The following is a 27,621-nucleotide window of genomic DNA, read 5'->3' as shown; positions in this document are numbered from 1 at the left end:
ATTTTCCGTTCCACTAAGTTCTAAATTAGCTAAGAACGAGATCTAAAACTTTTTATGGTTCGGAATTATCTTTCTTTTTAAAAAAATAACCATAAATTTCAAAAATGAAATAAAGAAAAATAAAATGTATTGATCCAAACTTTTCAATGAAAAATAGGAAATTCAAGTGCTCCCCATGAGGGCGAGAGTGTGAGTGTTGGGGGGAAGGGGGTAGTATGCGTACTAAGTGGAGGTTGAATTTTGTACCCCACCCCCTAAATAAAAAAGGTTCCTGCGCTACTGCATATATATAGTTGACCTCTCCAATCCTTTTAACGTTCTCCTTTATGTCCATTACATCATCTTTTTACTGTAACTTCCACAAACAAGAGAATGTAAATTATCAGCTGCATGGTGTGAGTAAAGCAGAACTGTATCGCTTTGCGGGTCAAGGTTATGCGTCTTAGCTCTCTCTTCTTTTTATTGCCTACGATGAATTGGGGGGATTTAAACATAGCGAAACACAAGATAACTTGGCTTACGACATACGTGTAAGAACAGGAAACTCAACGGCAAGCTTCGCAAGTAAGTGCCAAAGTTATAAAATCAACTAGTGATCAAGGAATATACGCTACAGATTCAATGCTAGAAGCAAACGGGTGAGTTTATAGCATTTTCTTAAACACGAAACTATTGGAATTAACTTTCTACTTTTTTGTACGTGTATATTCTGAACACTTGTAATCAGACAGATTTCAGAAAAAAAACATTAAGCAAATTGTAATTTACGTATTTTGTCGAAGTTTCTTTTTGTTGTAGTTTTTTTACCCTAACATAGTAGTTACGATACCGAAAACAATTGATAGTCCTAAACGTACATAGATATTCTCACTCGGCGTCATTAGGCAGTGTTAGATTACCAACTATACACTGTAAAGGTGTCAGTGTGGGAATAAATATTTTGCTTTTAAGTGGGTATGCGCATCGTTGCTCGTTGCTCCCTGGAAGATCAATACCACCTTAAATACGTATTTCACACATATTGTTTCTTTTCAGCCACCGCAATATGCGTTTTATAAACGATTGATAAATAAAAGTACAGATTGTTGCAGAAACACGATGACTCAAGCTGACCGACTATACTTACCCCTCCAGAATTACGTCTAATTTATATTGAATCGAAAAATTTCGATGTTTTACGTAACTTAAAATTAATTTTAGCGTGCGGAAACCACAAATAACAAATATTTTGCGAAACTATAAAAAACCGGAAGAGAAAACAACTCCTATTCTGGATTATTTTCACTCTTAATTCTTCCGTCAAAATTCCGTTCGTTAGACACCAATGAAGCGAAAGAACACAGAGAAATGCCATTAAGATTAAGATTAGATTAATTTTCTGTAAGAACCATACATGTTCGTGCTTCATACCAAGTCAAATTACTAACACCGTCGAACCCAACACTCCTAACAACGTCAAATTCGTATCCCCATTTGGCTTTTCCGTGCGGAAAGCACAAATAAGCGATATATGGCCTAAAGTATGGCCGGTGTAAATTAAAAAATACCCTCTATTCCGGGCAACTTTCAATGACTTTTTCATCCAAATTCCGTTCCTAACACATCCCATGAAGTGAAAGAACACAGAAAAGTGCTATTTACATCAAACCGAATAATCATAAGAAAAACGCCAATAATAACGTCAAATTACTAGCACCACAGAAGCTAACATTCCTAACCTAATAACAACGCCAAATTAGTATATGCATGTCAAATTGCAAACAGTATTAAACCTAACACTCCTAAATTACTACCGCTACCTAACCTAACACTCATAACCTAACAACAATTTCAAATAATAAAATATGTATGAGAAACTACATAAAATATGCTCTTTCTTCTACGTCGTTGCAATGGCTAAATATGTCAAGTGGCACACGAATCACATGCTACAAACACCAAGCCCACACAGGACGTACTTTCCAACCATGTGCCTGCCATTCACCAAAACATCGTCTACAGTAAATCTCGCGCAATACCCGATACTTCTAATACAGCTCTAGAATATAAACCGCAAACATAACGTAACTACATTTCAACTTCATTTCACATATATTTTCCAATCTTCAATAAGTCATGACTCAAAACCAGATCCGTCTAGTTCGCTGCACTTTTAGACACTCTTTGCGTGTCTAGTTGGTTATAAAGTGCAACATTGAGTCGTCTATTTCCTTGCTGCGAGAATTAGTATTGTGTATGCATTATCCTGAAAGGTTCATTAATATTGTCATTGTCACAAATATTATTTTTATGGAAATTCACACAGACAATACTCGTTTATTTTTCAAAGATTGTTTTACATTCACTCGCGTGTTGTCCAACTTACCGCCCAAAAACTCGCAAGCGTGAAATATGACACTTTTCGTTTCCCGCTTACTGGAAAAATTTAAACAACGCGTTGGTTGAGTTATATTTTCACCATGTCTGGAAACTGTCGCCACTGTTTTGTGCCTGGTTGTTCTGGTGGATATCGTTCAAGTAAAGAAAAGGGTATTTGTATATTTAGTGTTCCCAAACAAAAAGATAAATTAGCCGAGTGGAATCGTGCAATTCCCAGAGCTGACAAGGAACTCTATGACACAGCTGGTGTTTGTGAATTGCATTTCGATGAACAATACATTATCAGAGATTATGCACAGTCCTTAACACCAATGTTCTACTTACCAATCGACACGAATGTAAAGCAATTTGTTGATAGAGATGACAAGGTACATCCTAATCGGCTATTTGAACTACATGGAATATGAAATTAAATTCTTTCGAATATCTGCATTTCGGGAAAATGGCTTCATAATATGTACGCCACGAAACATTTTTTCTCTTTCATGACACTATTTCAATTTTATTAGTATAATAAAATAAACTTGTGTACACAATCCAACGTTTGACGCCCAGCCTCACATGCGATATGTTGATGCTCGTGTTGCGTTGCACATAAAACGTATTTATGTTACTTTTCTGTGTAAATTAATGCCATTTCGTGACTGCAAATCACTCCACAAATATAACTGTTTCCATCAATTCACTTACCGCCTTTCTAGAGAAACAAATCTACACAATATATTCCAAAAACTAACTAAGCCGCATTACTTTCATAACAAAATTAGCACCTGGGTCGATCGCACTGCCATCTACTTGTCATCGTCTCGGGGAACCAGTTTCTTGGGTCGTTTTCCACACTACGTTATTCAAGGCGCTGTACTCTCGTTATGTCCAAGGAACTTATTTTTGGGGGAGGAAGATTTTTTGTGATGGAAATTAGATGTAAAACAGTACAGCATTTGGCACAAGTTGAATTACGTTATTAACTAACCATTGCTGTTACATAAAAAGTAAAGTCTTCCCCTGTGCTTAGCACCACGCCATGAAGGCGTATAGGGGGTGTGGGGGTAACGCCCCACACTTTCTTGATCCGGTCGTGAGTGGGGGTGATGTGATCAGCACCACGCCCCTGACCGCCTTTACCCCCCAGGTTTCTCCAGGTACCCATGTTATTCGACGTTGGGTGGGCGCCGGGGCCGCTTCCAACGTTAGAAAAGTTCCCGGATTTGAACCGGCCGGGGATCGAACCCGGGACCTTTAGCATGGTAGTCAGATCATTGCTGTTACATACATACCAAATTATAGACTGTCAAGGAAATTGTAACGGGTAATATTATTATTAAGGGAGGGGGATATCCAACTCTTACACATTGGGTCTTAAATCGACACGTGTATTCTGGTGGGGGATTGAGGATTAAAAGTTGGGGGAGGGGGGCAATATTAGACTATTGACTATCAGTGTTAAATCTTAGATTATCCTGGGAATTTTAGTTAGGGGGGTGAGCATTAAATTTGGGGGGGGGGGATATTCAGCTCTTGTATATTAATATTACATCTGATATTGTAGCGGAAAATGTGGTTTGTGGACGGAGGTTTTTTCTTTTGGAGGACGGCGGTAAGAGGTAAATTTATCCATTAAACGAATTCCAAATCTATGCGCTAGTGTTGCACTATGCAGATAGGAAAACACGCCAGAAACTGAACACACGAAATCGAGTACACAAATGAGCATTTCCTGATGTAAGATGTTTTCTTCTTTATAAGCAATAAACCAGGGCCTTCGAGATGCTACAGGCCTGATTCTGCGATGCTAAAACGGCTGGTGAGGTCAAGAGACTGATCCTACGGTATGTTTTGGTGAAATGCATCTATTTGAATGAGCAAGTAGTTCGAAAAACAGGTCGTGTAAATGTATTTATTTCAGAGTAAGAATAAAAATTATAATCGCAAATTAAAAATGATTACATCCTGATCAATTACAAGTAAATTTGTGCGTTGTATGTAATACAAATCTCAGTTACATGTTAGTTCCAAAATGTTTGAGTTCAACCTGTGCGAAGTACGACATTAACAATTTGTGAACCTAACTGATTGAACATGTTGATTACATGGATGTCGACCATATTACTACTAATATTCCTTTATTTAATACGAAAAAAAATCATTGTGATTTTTATTTATTGATTGATTGATTGATATGCTTTATTTTACTTCGCTTCTTGTGCCACTTTTGACTAATTTTCGAAGATGGGGATGAGTGATGATATGATGAAATTGATGTGCACAGTGTCGTGTATGGTCACGTGGTACAGTAGGATCCATGAGTATTACCGTGTAAATTGTCCATGATTATTTTCATTAAATTTTCTTACATCCTCTGTGTTAAGTGGTTGATTTTTATGTATGCTGGTGCAGAAGTTGTCAACAGCTTGTTTTGAGTTTTCGTTTAATTCTTGAAGCTCTTATTGGGTCAAATAAAGTGCACGAACATGTTGATGGACAATTTGCACGGTAATACACTCATGGATCCCACTGTACATGTTAACCAATCAAATGAACGTTTAAAGCAGCAGACAGACGTTTGCTGAATCTTCTAAACTCGTACTTTGCATTCTTGCGTACACCCAACGGCGAAAGAAACAGTAGGCGAATTATCCACCACCATTTTAATTCGGTCTGTATTACACATTGTGATGACTAGGGCTAGGATTTTGATGCAAATGCATCTTTTTTTGGTAAGGCAGAAACATTGCATAAGTAGATAGGAACGTGTGTTACACGTAAGTGAATATATTGGTATGTCTTTGTTAGGACATTTTTTTGCATTTTTTACCTTTTTTGGAGTAACGGTCATTTTTTTAAACTTTTTAAACCATTTACGTCATTTTTCGGCCTTTAAAAAAGTCATATTATGCATTTTTCTACATTTTGGTGAAAGAAGGGGCATTTTACATGCAAATGTAACCCTTTGAAGGAGAGAGGTTCCAGACTCTCTTCTCATTGCCTGCCTTCAGCGCAGTTCTGAACGACTGTGTTTGAAGAGACAAAGAAATTCTGCTCCTCTTGTGTCGGTGGAAGTCGAGAGAAGTTTTTCCATGTACAAGGCTCTCGTCCGACAACCAACAATCATTCACTTTTGAAAATTTGAATATGTTTTCCGTTGCGTACTGCAACTCAGTACTTAAAGTGTAAAATATGACAAAAAGTGAACTTTCTTACTTGTACTACCATACACAATAAACATGTGATAGATACTGTAACGTTAATTTGTAATTTGAATCTCTCTTGGTAGTTTATAAATTTGTTTTACAAATCTTTCAGAATTTTTAGGTCATTTTTCTAAATTTATAGGGCATTTTCTTGCATGTATTAGGTTAAAAATGCATTTTTTACAATTTTAAGATCATCAAAATCCTAGCCCTAGTGATGACAATGCATTGAAATAATGACGTCAATAAGCAGAGAACAATGCCTGCTTCGAACAAACATAGTTTCATTCCTTAAAACAACACAGGATGTAGAATAAAAAAGTAATTAAAATAGCGGTGGACAATTTGCCTACCATTATCTTTGCCGTTGACTGTACAACGTCTACTTGGTTCAACGTAATGTCCTCGCACCAGCCTGGCACTGGGATACAACTACAATACATCTAGTGTCAAATAGGGCAGCGAACTATTTTCTGGAATCTGTGGAGCAAAGTCGCTTATAACGGAAGAGAAAGAGAGTTGGTGGAGCACGCTGCTTCAAACGGTTAGTAGCTGCACTCACTTCCCGTCTCACGAGTTAATTGGTTGAGCCCTCTCCAGTCACCACTTGCGCAGAGGCTTGTTTTCGTTCACTCGCTCCAGAGATTCCCGGGACTGAGTATAGACAGGGCCAATCCCACACATCTAGTTCATATCGCAGAGAGTTGGCGACGATAAAAAAATGAAATAAATCTAGAACCACGAACAGACCTCTCATTACTCCACTACGTGAGCTAAAGACAACAGAAATCGTTCGTATGGAACATGCTGTTTTTCAGCAGTGTAAATCAATACTTAAATAAACTAAGCAAAAATTTTCACTTTCTAGCCGGAACCAAGCATTGATTTGGGGAGAAAATTCTGCGGACCAACGTGGTGGAGTGCATTCACCGCTCGATCTAGGTGTGTACGAAATGCGTATATTTGGCTTCTGTGGATGTGTAAACCACTGTGCGAATTAAACTTTTTGCTTTGGAGGATACAAGACCTCCCGCAGGATTTCTTCTCGGAGATTTCACATCTTGCACTTAAGTCTTAGAAACTTGTATGTTGTTGCTGTTTTGTTGTTGTTGTTATTATTATTATTATTTTACAAATCATAAAATTCAAATTGAATGTAAAATACTTTGGCGCTGTACGCAAGTTCAGACTCCAGTCTGCTATTGCCGGACCCTGTGGCTGAGTGGTTAGCACATCGCGCTGCGACGCCAGGGTCCCAGGTTCGAATCCCGCTCGGGCATGGTTGTTTGTGAATGTCCATTCATCAGTTTCATCATTTCATCACTCATCTCCATCTTCGCAAATTAGCCAAGAGGCACAAAACGCGAAGTAAAATAAAATAAATCAATCAAATCAAACCCAGTCTGCTATCTAGATATAGAAACTGGATTCGCCTTGCTTCCTTTACATAAACATCTATCGCTTTGTTGATGAACAGTTCTTTGTCTTTTTGAACTTTTTCACAAAGCAGAAATATCAAACAGATATCACATAATCTACTGTCCTTCATGGTATCTACTCGTACGATCCATGGTTTTACATGCTGAAGGGTAGGCCTGCTGTAAAAAAGAAAGTAATAATTGAAAATGACGGGGTGTGAATTATCAGGGTCAGATCCCGACTTTTCGTAATCCCGAAGAGCCGAGATATTCCAAGGAACTTATTTGTTAATTCTTGATATTTTCTGCACAATAAGTAAGATGAAATTTCTCTAAATTAACAGTTTTAATTCCAGAAGTGCAAAAACAATCACTTGAAAAGGAAAGAGTGTGTTCAATTCCAGATTTAAACCTGATCGGTAAATTGAGAATTTTCTTCTTTCCCGAACGTGACAATTATTAACATTTCCTTCTCAATCCCATCCCGACCATTTTTTTCCGTCCTGCACACTCCTACTTACAGCAATTAACATGATTCTAATGTCTGTTGTGTAAATGTTCGCTCGTTATTTTGTTGGACATGGCAGTTATTTGCTATAACTGACAACCTGTAAATCGCAGGAAATAATATTCTTTGTAATAAAATATCGCTACAATTTCACCATTCAAATTACATTAACTTTTTCCAGATATCTCGGGTGGGCAAGTGCGCAAGTGCTCCCTTCCCCGCTGGTCCCATTGGCCCACTCAGTGTCGTGTTTGTGATTTTATTTTGGGAAGTAGGTTTTTGGGTGTGCAAATTTGCATAGGCTATATGTTACCAGTCAGTAAACTAAACAATTGGCTTGCGGTTCTAAGTATCTTCAATATTCAATCTAACTTAGGTCATTAAATCTTACCTAATACATTTATGACGTAATTTTGAAACAGTGTATTTACATTCTAAGAAAACCCAAACTCGTTCACAAAAGAGCTATCCAACTAACATCGAAAACTTATCCAAATTTTCGTTACCAGGGTCAAACTTAATGTCCATTTAACCTACCTACACAAGTTTCTTGCGAACACTTGAATACATATTCGGTGAGGTTGATCAGTTGCAGAATGGCGCTCCTTTAAACCTTTTGATAACCGAGCCCATTTTGTAGGTAAGCCCCGGTGGCCGGGCCGATTTTTAGCAAAATGCAGAGTTTAATTTAGATGACTTTAGATCTGCCCTAGACAGACGAATCAAGTACCGATATACGCGGAATTTACCATAGATTCGGACTATATACAATTTATGCACATTGAGTGTAGAGTCCAGCACAGATATTTCTGCCGTGCGATGCGCGACACAACTCAAGAATCAGTGTTGCTAATGGAGCAGATAGAAAAATCGCTGCAGTGCGCCGATGCACAGCTGTTACGTACAACAAGAAAATTAGAGAATTCAGGTCTATCTAACGTTGAGTTTTAAACATCATGCATTATACCAGGACTAGGAATAATATGTACTAACAAGTGGCTTTGTATGTAGTTACATACATATGGACTAAAAATTCGCAAAATATGAACTAACACATAAGTAAAATTACCAAAAATGCTGCAAGGAAGACTTCTTCATACGATTCCTTATTTGAGTTACTTCAAACAAAATAAAAAAAAAATATTATTTTCCATTGCATTATTGCACTGGTGGCGTTCTAACTGTTCACTCCCAAAACCCGTATACACTGGTACGGAACTGCAACGGCAGATAATAACATGCCAACGTGTTAAACCGCGACAATTGGACCACAACACTCCGCCTCAAGCAGTATTATTATTTCCTCTCTGTGATCGGCGACAGACGGTTGCCTTTGTTGTACATTTACAAACGATGCCGGCTTCCAAAACAATAACAACATATACTGCCACTAGATGATAAGCTGCGCGGCTTTTTCTTTTGCTATGAACCAGAGATGACGCTAGTCATTTTGCCTCCCTGGGCGGTGCGGTGGCGGCAGATGCCGCTCCATTTCGAACCACCCCCCGTCATTACGCAGGAACGGGAAATTGAAAATCAATATATTCCTAAGTAAAACATCAAAATATAAAATAAATAATGAGACTTCTTATGCTATTTCAATACTATTAAGTGCAGAAGAATATCTCACTCGACCACAGTTTTCAATAGGCTTATTTTTTTCTTCTCTTCAAATTTTGCCGTCCTGAAAATTTGCCGCTCTGGAGGGGTGGCACGGTTCGCCCTCACCTACCGCCGGCCCTGCTATGAACTTGGTCACCCATCAAAGCTTGGCAATTTTAAAACGGAAAACAATATGCATCGCATTAAGCAGCAAAAATGACACCCTCCTCTACCATTTCTACAAGAACACGTTCCGGAGCCAAGAGTTGAAATGCTGTTGGAGCCAAAGTAAGTATATAATATAGTTGAGAAAGTAGCGCAGTCTTCCCTCCCGAAGCTGAAAAGAGAGGGTCGTGGGCGTTCCCAACCCTGACGTCACTCACGGGACAGAACTGACGCTGTCACAGACCTTTCCGCTTGTTATAGGATCTGCATTTGTGTGAGGGAACGTGAAAGTGCCTTGTGTTTTCTTTTTCTGTGGCTCTTGTGTGATTGTGGAGAATTTTTTCCAACAACAATGACATTTCAGGAAAATGCCATGCAATTGTGCTGTTGCTTTGTGCCCGAACAACGCAACAAATACAGTAGGACAGGCACATATCCAAGCAAAAGTTTTCGGTTTAAACTAGATAAAATGAGGATTTTGGTTTCTTGTGTGAAATAAGATAATGTGACGATAATTTAAGGAGAGAAATTATTATCAAGGCAAGACGGAGAATGTTCTGTAACCCTGTTATTGATAATAGCACGCATCCAAAGTGGGGTATAGGGGGCTTGACCTCCCTCTCTCCAGGAAATTTTTCAGTTTACATTATATAAAATTAGGCTTTCGGCTTCGTCAATAATGTGACTGAGAATGTTCTATAACCCTGTTATTGTTACTAGCGCTTATCCAAGATGGGGATCAGGTGGCTCGAGTCCCCTCAGGTAATTTTTCAGTTTACACTACATAAAATTAGGTTTTTATCTTCTTGAATAATGTGACGATAATTTAAGGAGAGAAATACTTATGAAAGCAAGACGAAGAATTACCCTGTTGTTGATAATATTGCACGTAAACTTTACTTGAGCTTTCAGTGTTGTCGCAGTGAACTTGAGCACTATGTAGAGACTTGTCAGCTGCACAACAAAGGTAGCTCCACACGTAGGGCGATTCGTTGTAATTTCTAATCTCTGGAAGACGCGAGAGGGAATGTTCTTGAATAAGAGGAGTCGAACTACTGGCAATATCTATGAATCGTTTATCTGCGGAACATTCTAGAATATAATGAGGATAAATATGCGTTAATTAGAACCATTCCTAAATAGATATTACTTTGACAGGATCTTGGATCCAATGAGAAAAATTGCGTTGTTTCTGACTTCATTGCCTTTTAAGTGGTCAATTCAAGGACTTGTTCATGATTTATTTGATCGTGTACAAGGCACTTTACTTCAGTCTTCAATACGAAATCATAAAAACATCTGGGGACTTGATTTAAAAAAATGTGTCCGAGATAACGAGTGGCGTTCCCAAGATTTTCGGAAGGGAAAGTGGTTATGTATACTATTTTTGGTGGTCAGTCCTCATTTTGCCATCTTTTCCTGTCTTTGACGTTCAAATGGGGCTATGACCCCACCAACCCTCCCTTGGGCACATCACTGGAGGTAAATAAGTAAGCATTTAACCATATTGGGAGACGAAACATTAGATGTGTTGGGATCGGAAGGGTTTTCACTGTGCATTAACTGTTTCGCGATCCAACTGTATTCTAGAAAACTTCCTTTGTTTCGTGCCGATGTGTGAGACTGCGGAAGCTGTGACAGACAATTTTGCACACTTGCTGCAAACGTGGGATGACAAGACACATTAGTAGTGTTCAGGCTCGAATCAGAGAGAAATATTCGAGAACTGTCTGTGTCCAGTTTGCAGCCCACAGCTTGAATCTCGCGTTGTCGAGTGGATTGTCCATCTCGTGTATGTGTAACAGGTTCGTAAAAGCACTTCTGGTACACAGATCGTTTGATCCTGACCAGAAGAAATTGATAAACACATATACTGAGATGGTTCCTGCACACAAAGTTATAGCATGGAAACAGGAGTCGAGTGGTAAAAATGTCCCGATTTCACGTTCTGATTAAAATGAGAGCCTTAAACAGTGACGACGATTTAGGGGATAGTTGCTCCCCATTTTCTTGCCTCCACACTATGTCCTCTTAATGCTAAGCCTTGTCTATCAAGAGAAAGTAAACTTTCCTCGCAAACCCGCCAGTTTTAGAACCAAATTGCCACCACTGGCCTTAAACATACAATACTCCTTAAAAAATGGTGTTCACCCACCACGCCGAAAGGAATTCCTGGATACGTGCCTGGGTGTAAGCTATTTTTCGTTCCTAAAGGATCCGATTACGTGCAAGATGTGGGTTTCAAAGTGAAGAGATTTGATCCTGTTAACACCAAAACAGCGACAGTGTGCTCATCGCATTTTCTGTATGCCGATTACGAACGGAACTTAAAAGCAGAACTGCTGAGTATTATTACCCGTAGACCGCAGTTTAATAGAAACGCTGTACCATGTTTAAATTTGCGTGGTTGTGTGGTGAATTGTAGTAGTGTTCAATAGCCAAAAGGCATAATTGATCGGAGTTTACGTGCCAATAAACGTCAGATTCGAAAGCGAGCAGTGGACAGACTTGAAGAGTTGTCTCCTCGCAAAAGAATTTGCATGGCACATAATTCAGAGACTTTGAGTACTGGAAATATACCCAATATATCCAATCTCCAACAAGATAGTGTGTTGGAAACTCTGAAAAAGAAATTAAAATGTGCTGAAGAACAAATAAAGAAACTGCAAACACTGCAGGATGAAAGTGCTATAAAAGTAACTTTTGGATTATAAACATGAAGTTGTAATATCTCGGCCCCAGTGATTTATCCAACAACTTCGTCCTAACACCCCACACAATGTTTTAAAAAGGACAACTTTATGGTCATTTTGGCTCTAAGTATAACTTTTCACCCCCATAAACACGAATTTACACCACTCAAATAGAAAATTCTGAACAAACCTGTTTGCTCCACCTCCGAGCCGGCTTTCCCGCTTTTCATTACATGTAATTCTATTGATAGTTAACTTTCAGCGACACAGTATACTAGATATAGTCTGTTCTATACATATACGTTTACTTATACGCACACGCTAGAACATTCATTCGATTTTTAAAACAAATTTATTTCCGAAAACACGGAAGAAGTGTGAATTCCTATGCCGTTGCTGGTGCTCGTCTTTGACATGTCCCGTGGCTGACGTATCCGTGGAGGTTTACGAATGGTTCCGAACTTTTCCGAACGCCAGACTGCACCTCCCTGGTTGGAGCCACATAATTTATTTATTTTGAACAATTCCAATATTATGAAATATGAACAATTTGTGAATTAAACCTGTTGAAATATGTAAAATTAAGTATATTTTCCTTACATATGTAAAAGTAAGTATTTATTAATGTTAGAAATATGGAAAAATATTGACAATAAAATGTACCTTAAATCACTACAAACATTACTATTCGCAAAGATATCACAAAATTTCAGCGATATTTCGTCAAACTAAAAGTATGTATTTACCTATAAATCCTAGCCCTGATTATAACCAGTAGATAACATTGAACACAGCTATGGGTTCGGTAAATTGTCCACAGTTCAGAAGCATTCCCACACAACGTCAAACCGGTCAAATACTTAGTATAAAATAAAAATATGGTGCTTCCAATCCAACAAAACTCACTGTCACTTTACCTGCCTTTCCCCTTCCGTGACAGAAATAGTGCTTCATTATTACAGTTGGCAACACTAGTTACTAGCTAACCAATGAACATGCACTGCATAAAAGAAGCAACCACTGCGCCGTGCTTTATTGCCACATTACCGTCCCTGCCGAACGGTGTGAACCGCAAGATGGAGCGCTATTCAATTGTTTTCGATGATGTTTGCGCGAGTGTGCCCAGGAATGGAATGACAATATGGCAACAATAGCGAAGGTTGGCGAGCATGGTAGAACACGTGATGCTAAGAGAGAGGGAGACGAAACGAAAATTGGTATCTACGCAACGGCAACGATATGTGTGTTGTACTTTATCTATGGATGCGCGGGGAGGGGAGGAGCCGGAAAATTCCAATATTTCTGAAGAATACGTCCTTTCATACCCCCGCCCCCTTCCTCCACCCCTTACTTCCGCCTCCACCGACACTGAAAGCACTGCTGCTACCGACCGGAAAACTTTTCCCAACTCCAAGTACGTCTGCATCATTGTCGTGGAACAAACATTCCGGCCTTTATTGTGCACAATTTTTTTTTTTTCAAAGAAAGCCGCCATTTTCCCGCTTAGTTTTTCCAGCGAATAGTAGCGACATTATGACGTAAAAACTACGAACACGACAACGTATCTACTTATAGATACGTGGTCATCTGGACTTTACTGAACGTATCTATTTATAGTTACGTGCTAAGCAAAAAGTTCCACAAGTTTGCATACTTTTCGGCACGGAAATCTTCGATGACTTGCAAATTAATGGACACTAATAATTTTTCAGTTGTGTTTGTTACAGTTAAGAAATGGTATACTTTGAATTTCATTTTCTTTGAGGGGGATGAAAACATTCCTGGCAGGGATGAAAATAATTTTCTCTTGACGGGGATGAAACGTTTTGTGGGGGTTAATCCCCGGCATTCCACCGTTAATTCGCACACTGGTGTAAATAATAACTAGAAGAAAATATTAAAACAATCTACAAACTACAAATTCATTTTCTTGCTGATATCTTTCCGAGCATTCGAAATTAATTGTCATTGCATTTTGCCAAAACACGTGCATCATTAATTAATTAAATTTATTTTTTATAAGATCAATATGAAATCAATATACATTATAACACAGATAAGTCAATATTATTATTAACTTATCTGTGATTGTGTACACACACACACACATACAATATTTCTATCTTCGATATTTTACGTCGTTTTTCTTCCACTTTTGGCTAATTGGGTCGACCGGATGAGTCGTGAAGGGTTTGTGTTTTTAAAAGAAGTTTTCAACTTGGCGTAAATTACGCGTAAAATACGTGAAAAGTTGCAAATCCACAGATTCTAAAGAGTTGCGTCAGGAAACTATAATTATACATCATTATACTATTTGTACACATTATTTATATATATCCTTTTATTATTTTTATTATAAACGTATTATACAGGGTGTCATATTAATGGCGCCCACGGACCACAGATTCGTATAGAGGACATCCAAACAAACAACTTTTCTCAGTAACATTTTTCTCGTTGGCGCGTCGATTCAATGCTACAGGCGTTCAAAAAAGACCGTTTTGCCGCCTGGATGCTGGCAACCCAACACAACATTTGATCTATCTGTGACGTCATTTCCTGCGGCAAAACAGCGCACGGCAGTGTTGCAAGGAACACAAATTTTGTGAAAAATTACAAACTGCCAACCACATTATCAGCTGTAAAACAAAGCGAGAAATACGTCCAGTAGACCGAACGTCATAGCCTACCAGCCAGAAGATCAGCAGTCATCTATCAGAGGAAGGGGGAAGTGAACCAACGATATGGAAAATTGTAAAAAACTTATTCAAAATGAAGTGTCAATATCGGATTTTGTCTCGGCCTACATGTAATATATCAACAACAATAAATTTTACTGGACTTACAGCTTACATGTGGCTGTTTACGCCCAGCTACATGTCAATTATATTTTCAAATCTCGTTGAGGTTGATATCTACAGGTTTGTGTCAAGATGCCTTGTGGTACTTTTGTGCTGATAACAGAAGTATTCAAGGTTCACGTTGTTACCTTACGGCTAAAACACGTACAACCACAGTAACAATCTAATGATGAATCAGTAGCGAATATACTGCCCTGTTCACAGTTGCAAACCATTACATGTGTATCCAATGCGTAGATAAACACAGTCGTCGGAGAGTTTGTTTTACTACTACTTATATCCCTGTATTTTCAACCATTTTTGTCACCATTTTTGTCACTTGTCTCATAATGACCTGAATATACTTTATATTATGTGTTGCTTACCTTTGGAATTTTGAGTTCTTTCATTTCTATTTTGTCATCTGTTCAGCGTGTCACAGACAACTAGTATCAGAAGGACGAAGCGGATAGACTAAATTGTAGATGCCAACTTGGTAACGAGATTTGCAAATATTTGACATGTAATCTGAGACAAAATTCGATATGACCACTTCCACTTGTATTCTATTTTCTTTCCACCATTTTTGTATCGTTTCTTTACTTCCTGTTAGGTTACAGAACGTGTTTTCTCGTTTTGTTTTACGGTACATAATGTGGATGATTGTAGGTAGCTATGTCATTTTTCACAGAATATGTGTGTTCCTAGCAACCCTGGAACGCATCGCTTCAGGACGGGATATGACGTCACAAATGCAATCAAATGTTGTGTGTGGTTGCCAGCATTCAGGCCGCAAAACGGGCTTTTTTGAACGACTGTAGCACCGAAAGTATGCACCAACGAGAAAAATGTTACTGAGAAAAGTTGTTTGTTTTGATGTCCTCTATACGTTACCGTGGTCCGTGGGCGTCATTAAAATGACACCCTGTATAACTAACTGCCATGTTTTAAAAAATGGAAGTAGGTGTAGCCTACACTTTCCAGTTAGAATGCGGATTACACTAGTCTGTAGCCAAAGGAGTTCGTAAACCAAATTAACTTAATTTTAAAAATTTGTGGTGCTGACTATACTGTTCACATCTGCCTCATATGTTACGATTCAATGTCCTCCCAGAAACATAACATATGGGTATTTGTTATGTGTGTGTGTGTGTGTGTGTGTGAATGTGCGTTTTTATTCCTGCATAAATTTTATATTTTATAAGACCTGAAACACTTGAATATAACTGATTACTAGGGTTCGGATAATTATCTAATTACATGTTTCTATCTGCTAACATTTTTAGATCACATCGGTGAAATGGCGTTTCGTGCCCAATTAAGCCTAAGAACGTGCATTTTAAGTACATAGGTCTATATCAGTGGCGTAGCGGCCGACCTCGCAACCCTCGCAATGCGGGGAGGCCCCGAAATGTAGGGGCCCCGCAATATTCTCCCTATGCTCTTGGAACTCTTTATAAATAACTCCCAGAGATTCAAGAGATAGTTCTGGGATATGAAAATATCGATTTACGAAACAGACGTGGGTCAACAAGAAAATAACTGGAATGTATTTGAGGCAAGCACTGAAAATAAAGATGTGCTCTTGTTTATTTCTGTCGGTGAACTTAGAAGTATCAACATTCAGAGTTAGCTGTATTGTACATACAGTCACGGACATTTCTAGATTGTAACGATTTCATTGAAATGTAATGGGAGTATTACAACTCAGAAGTGTCTGTGGCTTACAAGTCAATGGGCGCCACAAATAACTATGACAGTGTTCATTTTGTTAATACGTTGAATGTGGTCGAATGAGTTTCTAGTAACATTAAAGCGATGTCTGCGATAATAAGCTGGCTCAGCCAGCCGGGGTTCGGTCATCTTGATATGTGAGTCTCCGCCGAAATACCGAATTAACTTACTAAACTTACTACTAACTTGCTCGCAGATGGCAAGTGGCCATGATAGGAAAAAATAACCTTCATCTCATACTTTTCTACACCATTTGTCGTTAACTTGTGGAGTGTAAATTATCTTTAGTTATGATTCCAGCAGTAAGATTCAGTTTCTCAGCCAGTCTATCTCTTCTTGCCACACAATAAACAATTCAATTCAACTTCGAAATTCATGAACTTTAACCACTAATATTAGTTTCACGACTGGTGTTTAAAACGTAACTTCTCACCAAATATTTTCAAGGGCCAGGCCTTTTCATACTCAAATAAAATTTAAGATAAATTTCCAAAATTGTCCATACCTGTTATGTGTTACACCTTCTCGAACTTTAGTCATAGTTGGTAGTTGACTTTTCTTTTAACATTTCAAAAGAGCCACAAAACTCAGTACGAGGTGGCGTCCCTAAGGACCAGTGTCAATTAGTTGGGGGGATTTCGTGAAGTTCATTTTTTCATTACTGAAGTTTTGTGGACATTTCTGTTGGACCGGGAGTGTTTTTTTATGATGAATTAAAACAGATATTGTTATATGAAAAGGTCTAAGAAATGTCAGCTCAGTTAATAATACCGAGCTCCACTAACATTAAAAGTAAACTTCGTGTCCATGTGGCAACAACATTATGAGGGTCAAGTCCATCCAATCCATTTTTCATTGAGTGACACGTGATCAGTGAATCGAGTCTCATCGCCACTTTATTTATGAAATTGCTTGAATATATTTGTCAGTATTAGTATTAGAAGGAGAATGTGAGTGACTTTGCCGTTAAATCCTGGGTGATGCAGCCAAGTTGATGGCTTTTGGGGTTGAAGCCCCATCCAGCATCCAAAAAAGACGAGTGTTTACTACCCTTGAAACAATTCCCGAAAACAGTATTTTCATTAATGTCTGTGTACGTACATATGAAAAAAACCTAATCATTTTTAAAAAATCTATCAAGCAAAAAATATGAAAGATTTCTGACTGCATAAAACCTCCCCCCTTCCTACAATAAACAATCCTGGCTGTTTACAAAAGCTACTTGCCTGATATACAAGTCGACAACAAAAATGTAAAGGATGGGTATTTGGGATTAATGGCGGGGGGGGGGGGGAGAGACTAGCTAACTATTGTACATCATCCACCCTTCTGGCATCATCAATGGACATATGTTATGGTATTATCGATAATATTTTTCACTAAGGAAGCCCTCAATATTTTACTTGCGGGAGGGGGCACAGAAAACTACGCTACGCCACTGGCCTATATTTACATATTTTACCTATAATTAGCTTTCTTTCTTTATACATCAGCGATTTACCGTTGATTTTCTATCCTGGGTTAATCAAGACAATAAGTATGAAAGATGAGCTGATGAAATGGATGATGCGACAAACACAATGATACATCCATGCATGCACGTAGCCAGGGGGGGGGGGGAAGGGGGCTAAAGACCCCTCCGAAATCCTACAAATATCTCATTTAAATAGTGTAATTTTACTTCATTAGCAGGATTAAACATTCATTATACTGAGAAATTCGTATTCAGGATTTCTACCCCCCCCCCCCACTTTTTCGCCTTTAAATGGCGGCTGCTGATAAGGGAAGAGCCTGCATCCATGCCTTAATCAGGTTTTGAACAGGGGCCCTTTAGCTTCGTAGTGTGTTATAATGACCACTACCCCACGGAGGACGGCATTTTACTGCCAACGATGATTGTGTCAACGTTTATCTCAATCTGTCCATTTGTGTATTTTCTTAGAATAAACGATAAGAAATTGTATGCGAAAGACAATCATTGTTCCGCAATGACTTCTATGTATCTTATCTGCAAGAAGAAGAAAGATTCTCGAAGCTACGTACTGACGAACTGAGGCAAAAAAGTACGAAGAACTCAAGAAGAAATAATGACCTCTGTATCACGGAAGATACAAAATATTTGCTGCTCAAACACAAAAGAAAGAGTATGATGTTCAGTCTCGGAGTGACTGTCAGATAACAGTTGACTCGTGCCAGTTGGAAGGTTCATTGCTCGTCTGCGGAAGTTTAAGATGACCGAGGAGAAAGTTCCACTTCTTGGCGACGAGAAGTTAAGTTACGGGTCTGACGAGGCAAAATATTTTGAGAGGTAAGATTGTGTTGTATCTCACTGAAAGTACTTATGCATTTAGAAATAATTGATTGATTTGTTTTATTTTATTCCGCGTTTCTTCCTCTTTTGGCTAATTGCTAAGAATAGGCTGAATGGTGATATGAGGAAATAGATGAAGGGACAATGACATGTGGACAGCACACAACGCAGATCCTGTAGAGGATTACACAGGCCATGGGTTCAGACGCCAGAGGCTCGTTAGTCTGCAAAATGCAGCCCCTAAGGGCCAATGCTTGCCAAGCAACTTCTTCATTAGGTGACGCGTGGTCAGCGCATCGAGTCCCATCGCCGCTGTTTTCTGGCTTTCGAGACCGGAAGAGGCGTTTAAATGTCATGAAAATCAAGAAGAAAATATTTCGATGAAGGATGATTGAATGTGTTAATTTCGGTACATTATTTATTTATTTTGCCGGCCTAGGTGGTAGAGTGGTAGTCACAGCGGTGCCGGGTTCGAATCCCGGACTGGACATGGGTGTTTGTGAGTGTTCCTTCATCAACTTTATTGTATCATCACTCATCCTCATGAGTGCAGATTAGATGAAATTGATGAAGATTCATGCCCAAACCAGGACTTCGGTGCGACAACTTAACTATCTCGGGCACCACTTTGGCAATAAACTTTGCCTGTCTGTAAAGTGCCATCGGCACTAAGCTGTAGTGATATAAAATTTGACACCTAATCTCTTTGTCAGTTCTCAGATTTTGTAATGTAAAGTTTCTGACATCTGTTATGTAAGTATATAATGTATATATATACACACAACATAGCGTATAATGTATATAAAGATAAAACCCGCATATGGACTATGGAGGGGGTAGAGGTAGGTCATCGCACATTCACAATGTCTGCCATTTTGTGGAGGTAATATGATCCGCACCACGCTCCGGGTCGCCTTCACCCTCAGGAACTCATTTATTAGAGTCGCTTAATGCAGGGCTATTGTTAGAAAAATTATTACCTGAAATCACACGCCCTGGAAATCGAATCCACGTCTCCTGCATGGAAGTCAGACACTCAATATAATGTGCGTGCCAGAAGGAAAGTCAAATCAGATTTTTCCTCTCTCAAGCATTGAAGACGTGAATGACACGTGGCCGTGGAGGCACATAGTTGGCGATAGTTTATGCCTCTTCTTGCTGTCTAAATCTAAGCGAGACGTTTAAAATCAACAAAAGATCCTCGGTTAACACGATAGTAATGACCATCCTTAGCTTTCATATCTATAACAGTGATTGCCTCCCTTTGACGTTTAGAATCAAGCGAGCCAAGAAGAAACATTCAATAAACAGAGTATATAGGAACTTACCTAAGGGTTGGAAAAACTATTACAGACCAGAACGTACTGAAACAAATAAAGCGAAAGGACAAATTTCCTCTTATCTATCGGATCCAAAATGTTGTTTGAGGTTGAACCTTCCCTCCACCCGCATAGAAAATTCCTGGGCACCCTTAGTCATGCAAATTTATTTTTCATGGGAAAGTGTTGAATGTAAGTGATAGCAAGTGTTATGAAATATTGTTTCTATATACTTACTTGAGAGTTGACAGATTTGTTTTTTCTGCGTGTATTTTTCGTAAAATGTCATCATGTAATAAATTTGGCTTCCGTAAGACGAAAAAAACTTAAAGTTGCCGAATAATATGCACTTTTTTCTCTTTATCGAAAACAATTGTTGCTTCAATAACGTAAACAATACCCACTTCACTGAATTGTATCACGATAAAAAATTGAATTATAAAAAAACAATTACTTTGCATTATCTAAGTTGCGCAATAACTGAGGCGCCTTACAGTCGGACCAATCCTGACCAGTCCTTTGCGCCTCTTCACCAATTAATCTACAACTCATCACCAGTGGCGACGATTGGGTTCCAAAACCGGGGGGCAAGGTGTCAAAAGTGTGGGAAGGCAAAGACAGTACATTTCCCTTCGTAGATAAGGTTTAGCATAGTGCAGGGGCAATAGTGGAGAATAGTGGGGGCCAACTGCCCCTCGCCCCTAATCGCCGCCACTGCTCATCACCCATCGTCGCGATTAGTCAAAAGATCCGAAATGCGAAGCAAAATAAATAGACTAAACCCTGCAACAGGTTAAGTTTGCAGCAGGTTTTATGTATTAATCCACGCGAGAACGATGCTCAACCGCCCAGCTGTTCATATCGCAGGCAGTGAGAACTACATTCTACGCTTACGTTTGGGTCTAAATGTGCGAAAAGTTCCTGCAAACTTAACCAGTCGCGGGGCTTACTCATACATTGGGTGACAAATATTCAACTCTTGCTAACCTTCAATGATCTTGCTACTACATTCCAGCCACTGACTTATTTTCTCGTAAATTTTCTTAAAGTATGGAGCTAGTGAATGAGAAGTTATTGTGAAGGATAGATATTCGGGAGACAACAGGTTGAAATCCTCGGCAGACGATCCTGAAATATGTATTCCTCAGACACTTCAGGTGGAAAGGTGTCTTTAAGGTTCGGCTGGACTTTGGCCAATGCTAGAGAAGTTGTTCTCGAAATTCCCTCTCTATCGAAAAACCGCTATGATATTCCAAATCCTGAAGATAAAATAATCTTCTTAGAATCCTTCTAGAACGTTTACGGGAATCGTCTTGTGGTTTGCTTTCCCTGTTGTCTAGATATACGCAATAGTTTCTTGACCACGTAAGTCAATTTTCCATCAGAGATTTCTAGACAACATCGGAAGCAAATCACGCGAATGCTCTAGAAAGAGAGAACCTCCCTCATGGCGTAATGGTAATACCGTCACCTTGTAATCAAGGGGTCCCGGGTTCGATAATCCGGTGGAGACAAATAGTGGTTCTGATCCAACTTTAAACTGTAGGTCGAGATTAGCCTTTCTCATGGACGTCCGCAGGATTTTTTCCAGGGAGGGGCAAGGAAGGTATATTTTTCCAGGAGGGGGGCATATTTTCTCCAAAAGTGGTGTTGTTCCCTAAAAAAACATTGCTTAAATTTGAATTTATGATGTTCATGCAATAATTAACACATATTATTGTGGCTAAAATGAAATTATATGTGTGAAATACATAATTTTTGGTTGACATTCATTTTCCGGGGAGGGGCGACGGCCCCCCCTTGTCCCCCCTTCCGGACTCTAGAAGTATTCTAAGTATATGAAATTTTTCAAAATTTAGAATATCGACATCTTTTCGAAAGGGGGGGGGGGTGGCATCGGCCAAAATTCCAGCTGAGTCTTAATAAAGGTCACTTTATTGACCTTTTCCTTGCATTGTTCGCCATTTATTCTTCTCGTCCCGGTTAACCCGATGAAGCGGAAACCTACAACAACGACTGGGGATTCGTCGTGCTGACCACACGTCGCCCCTTAACAGATTGGATGATTTCCTATCTCGGCAGGCGGGAGTGAGGCATGTAGGCCCTGGCCCTCACGGGCTGTTGCGACACGGGTTATTATCATTAAATGAAGAAGCAACAACGTACGAGGCTCATCTCTGATAAGCGAACATAAGTGCTTGTATCTCCCCTTGATAAATCATTTCCGGAAAGAGCAGAAGTGATAACAACACGCTACAAACGTTAGCACGTGTCTCGTGAACATGTAATCTTGTTTATGTCGGTACGTACGCTAATTGAGGTGCAGGGTAGTTAGGAGTTGTCCTGTTAGAATGTCTGTTTTTCGAATGGTCGAACCCAGATTCATGGTAATAATATAACAGTTGATAGTATAATTCAGATAGTTTCAGTTTTTATGTCTACTTTATGCACAGGTAGGCTAATAGGGACTGGACGGACAGTTTTAAATGGGATCTCAAGCACTATGTACAGTGAGCGGCAATAAAAATGGGGCACCCAGAACCTGAAATACTCGCTTCCCCGCAAGGCGTTATGTGTGTTGCCTAGCTCTACGGCGATAAGTGGATTCTAATAGCAAATTTTCAGTGGCAACTTCTAACACCGCCGTGGAGTTAGGCAACACACATATCGCCTTGCAGGAAAGATAGTATTTCAGGATCTAGATATCCCATTTTTAATGCCGGTGAGTGTACCTCCATCGGGTATCCCTTGATTACAAGGCGACGACGTTAGCATTACGCCATCGGGGAGGTTCAATTCAGATGGTGTTTAGCTTACTTGTTCGAATTGTAAACTCGCTAATTTCTTTTATGGTGTAGTCTATTGGTATAATTAATTTGATTTGATTTGATTTGATTTATTTTACTTCGCGTTTTGTGCCTCTTGGCTAATTTGCGAAGATGGGGATGAGTGATGAAATGATGAAATTGATGAATGGACATTCACAAACAACCAAGCCCGACCGGGATTCGAACCCGGGACCCTTGGCATCGCAGCGCGATGTGCTAACCACTCGGCCACAGTGGTATAATTAATAAGATTATAAGAAGTTACTAGTGCTTCTACTCCACCCAACTCGTTGGCGATAGATCTAAGATTGCATAGGGAAATATTCAATGTGTACAGGAATGATTAAGTGGTTTGCGGGGGCGAAGTTTCAATATATCGGTTGATTGATTTGTGTATTATGGGCACTTCAGCACATAGGCTTCTTTTGGCCAAGGGCGTATCCATGGGGGTGGGTCCAGGGGGTCTGGACCCCACCCCCTAAATTCCTTTCTTCTTTTTGCAAACATTATGGTAGATTCAGCATACTTTCCGATGAGACACTTTATGTTGCAGGTAATTCTCTGTGTGTGCACGGTTTGTTGGTTTCGAAAATAACACCCAATATATATTTTAGTTTTACACTGGGTAGTGATATATCAGCTGAAAATCTGACTTCAATGAGAAACTGTTTTGGTACAGTAAGTGAAGTGTGTTTTTTTAGAAATAATACATGCAGAGTTGAAATACTAAAAACAAATGTATGAGTTCTGCATCAGACAATAAAAACAAACTATTGTCAGTGTGTGAAACTCGATTTCTAGAAAAACATGATTCACTTCATGTTTTTGTTAAATTTTTTCATCCTTGTCAGTTAAGTGGAGCTGTCCAAGTGAACCATCCCAAACATGTGATCTTCTATATAGCCACAGTTGAAACGGGGAAATTCGTAATTGTACTCTTTATCTGTGAAACGTTTTCAGTTTTACTGTACAGTTGTCAAAGTTTTTAGAGCCCTCTACAGAATTTAGCCTCTGCTCTTTCTTACCCAAGAGACGTGACAGAACTGCTTCAGAAACTTTGGGAGATTTCAGATGAAGAATTCAGCCAAATATTTCAAAATGTTTCTGAAAAGCTTCAACAGATATTCAATTCTGAAATTACGATTTTAAAAAAAAAAACGAGATAACTTTCCTCGTACTATTATAGAGGGGGGCGTGTCATTGCCCTTGGGGGATGTACACCACCAAAATTTCATTTGTGGATACGCCCCTGATTTCGGTCCGTCACGTTATACGGGGATAAACCACTTAACTAGGACAAAATTGAGGGCAGACCCCTAAAAAGAAAACAAAATGTGTCTTAAAAACTTCGTTACTCAATTTTTGAAACTAATTAATGCATTCACTACTGAACAGGATCTAAAATGTTACTGTCTGCAAGGACTAAAATATCCTTACCTAGGTTAAAAGCTGTGGCTGTAAAGGGATACTCAGCACACACAAGGACAAACACAGAACAACACCAGACACAGTCCTACAGAGGCCGTGTATCTAGGCGCCAGACCTTCGTTAGCCTGCAAGAAGCAGTTATTGGGGTGACTACGTGAAAGTGAGATTGACTTTTGGGTACCCTTACACCCCGTTTTAATATATCGTCCAAACAGTAAGTTTTGAATTCTTTCTGGGGACCTCCCCGATGGCGAAGTGTTAGCGTCGTCGCCTTGTAATCAAGGAATCCCTGGTTCGATATCCGGTTGAGGCACATTGTGGTTCGGATCCCACTTTAAACTGTAGGTCCAGTTCCGATTAGCCTCACTTTGCATAAAGTGGACTTAAAACAACAACTCAATCAATCAATCAATCAATTGAATTCTTTCGGGCCTTCTATTGCATCAATGGTAGAAGTTTCTTATTTCTCATGCACTAAGAAATCCAAATATTCCCTGTTTCGAAAGAAGAGACAATAGAAGTGTATAGATCAACAAGGTGGATGGAGGGGGGCGAGTGTGGGCTCTAGTCCAATCCACATGACCTACATTTGAAATTACTTTTGTAGAAAACGGTGAGAGACTGTGAACAGAATTTTGTTCTGGCATTTGTCAACTCAGCTTACATAAGAAAGTTGCAAAGAAAGAAACCCTCATGTTTTCATTTTTTGTTTTTGCAGAGAGGACCTGTTTGGAATTTGAACTTTGACGTCACGAATCACAACAAACAGCTTCGAGAAGCTTTCAGTATTAATTGCAGACCAAAGTCCCGCATAAAGGCCATGCTTGCTTCTTATCTGTAGAATATTCGTCATTCGACATAAACAATCAGTTCCAATTACATTATCTATTTGGCGCAGGCTACTTATAGCAGGAAGCAAATCATGATTCCCAGAAAGCCTTTTCTGATAAAAGGGGGCGCATAGATGTTGTTAGCTTTGAATAAAAGTGGCACAATGTATACCACAGTAGCCCTCACATTTCGCTAAGTCATCCCAAGCAGAAAGCATTAGACTTTTATGAGTGGATATTTCTTTACACAGTGATTCCAATATAACACTGAATTGACTCCTAACAAACACCAAATTTTCTCCGTTTCATCTAGCAAAAGGATACTTTTCCAATGTCATCTATTTAATGTATGTTGTACGCGCGCACGCACACACGCACCACTGTGTGGGGAATATATAGGCACTGAACATACTTTTATTTAGAAATCTCAATTCACTTGCCATAGTCTCTATTTCTATTTTTTGTAGCTATTTATATTTTACATCGCTTTTCTATCTATTATGGCCCTCCCCGATGGCGCAGTGGTAGCGTCGTCGCCTTGTAATCAAAGGTTCCCGAATTCGATACCCGGTGTAGGCACATAGTGGTTTGGATTCCACTTTAAACTGTATATCCAGTCCCGATTAGCCTTACTGTGCACAAATTGGACTTAAAACATCAACTCAATGAATAACAATTTTCTATCTATTGAGTAAATAGCGACAATGAGGAGGAATGATGAATTGGGTGATGGAACAAACACAATGATAGATTCATGAATAACCAAGGTTCGAACCTGGGATCTCTGGGCTCTGGATTTGCAGCGTGACCCTCCGCCACAGCCACTGCCAGGTAGATACCCGCTTGGTATGTCTGATAAGTCACCTGGTTTAGTAATTATGGTTCTCAAACATCATTCACGGTTTAACAAAGTCACAAATGAGGCCGAGTCTAGACGGATACAAGGGCCATTGCCGTCCTCTTCTGGTAAACGGTTGTCAGACTAACCTTACATATTTCATACATATAAAATTTCATTTCAGTTGCAGTAATTTGCGTTAATTATTATAAGGGGCTGATAATTACAAGTAAGACTGGTACAGATCATTGCTGGAGACGATAATTTTAAATTGAGGCAGTTTTTTTTGTTGTTTTTTTTGTGGGGGGTTTGCTTGTCCTCTAGAAAAAGTCCTGTAGATACTCCTGTCTGTAACACTATAAATCTTGTCTCGTCTCGATTGTACAGTGGGATCCATGAGTATTACCGTGCAAATTGTGCATGACTATTTTCATTAATTTTTCTCTTACGTCCTATGTGTTTTTAAGCGATGAATTTTTATGTATGCTGGTGCAGAAGTTGTCAACAGCTTGTTTCGAGTTTTCCTTTAATGCTTGAAGCTCTTATTGGGTCAAATAAAGTGCACGAACATGGTGATGGACAATTTGCACGGTAATACTCATGGATCCCACTGTACAGGGGTCAATCTCATTCTCATCTCAAGACTCCAAGCGTCTGATCTCAGTCTCCATCTCTTGATATTAACGTCCATATCAGTCTTAATACCGTGCTTTGCATATTCATGGTGACATATTTAAAAGGGATTTGAGGGACTTCACCCCCTTCGAAATGAACGCGAACCGGAAAAAACACTTCATATTTCTTGAGGATAATTCTGATAAGAATGATTGATGATTTGATTAGATTAAATTGCCGCCGGGACAAACACAATGGCTCACGCTGTGATTTGAACCGAGAGCCATTGTTAGCAAGATCACGAGTCAAGCACTCCATGTAATCGGTTACTGAGTCAGCATACTTGAGTTTTGAATTACATTTTAAAAAATATAGATTGCTGTAATTGAGTTCAATGTAATTCGACCCAGCTAAATGCAATTCAAAACAAATATGCTTAAATTAACTCGTTCGTACTATGCCAAGCTTGTGGGGATTTTAATCTGATTTATTTATTGATCGTGTTGGCACTAACTTTCATACTAGCTGCCAGCTGTCAGGGTATGTAAAAAATCAATGTCGATACTTTTCCAAAGGCATAGTTAAGTGACAAATTTGAAATGTTTAACAGGGAATTCAATATCTACCAGTGGCGTATTCTGAAAATATAACCTGGTTTACTTCAACAATTCTTATTTATTATGAATATTTATTATATCCTCATGGAAATTAATTGTTTTATATATAAAAGAAATAAAACGCCAATGAAGGCATGCAAGTAAAACAAAAACAGAAGAACGACAACTTCAAATTGATTGATTGATTTGTTGTTTTAAGTCCACTTTATGCACAGTAAGGCTAATCGGGACTGGACCTACAGTTTAAAGTGGGATCCGAACCACTTGAGCCTCCACCGGGTATCGAACCCGGTACCCCTTGATTA

At 39.1% G+C, this 27,621-nt stretch overlaps 1 protein-coding gene across 2 annotated transcripts in view; it reads left to right on the top strand.

Moving 5' to 3' along the window:
* Positions 1-538: 538 nt before the first annotated feature.
* Positions 539-27,621, top strand: part of LOC145986384 (ATP-dependent translocase ABCB1-like) — a 114,670-nt gene continuing 87,587 nt past the window's right edge. Inside the window, exon 1 of one of the 2 annotated variants that reach the window (XM_083120329.1) lies at positions 539-638. In XM_083120329.1, coding sequence (XP_082976455.1) covers positions 622-638 — 17 coding nt within the window. In that variant the 5' untranslated portion in view covers positions 539-621. Of the gene's footprint in view, positions 639-18,705; positions 18,839-27,621 lie in introns of those variants that run through there. The other variant, XM_083120327.1, reaches the window with a different exon arrangement.

This window comes from Lepisma saccharinum, chromosome 4 (assembly GCF_977018435.1).
Source record: "Lepisma saccharinum chromosome 4, izLepSacc3.1, whole genome shotgun sequence".
NCBI lineage: Eukaryota > Metazoa > Arthropoda > Insecta > Zygentoma > Lepismatidae > Lepisma > Lepisma saccharinum.
The sequence above is the reverse complement of the archived record's forward strand: the minus strand, read 5'-3'. Positions and strand labels throughout refer to the sequence as shown.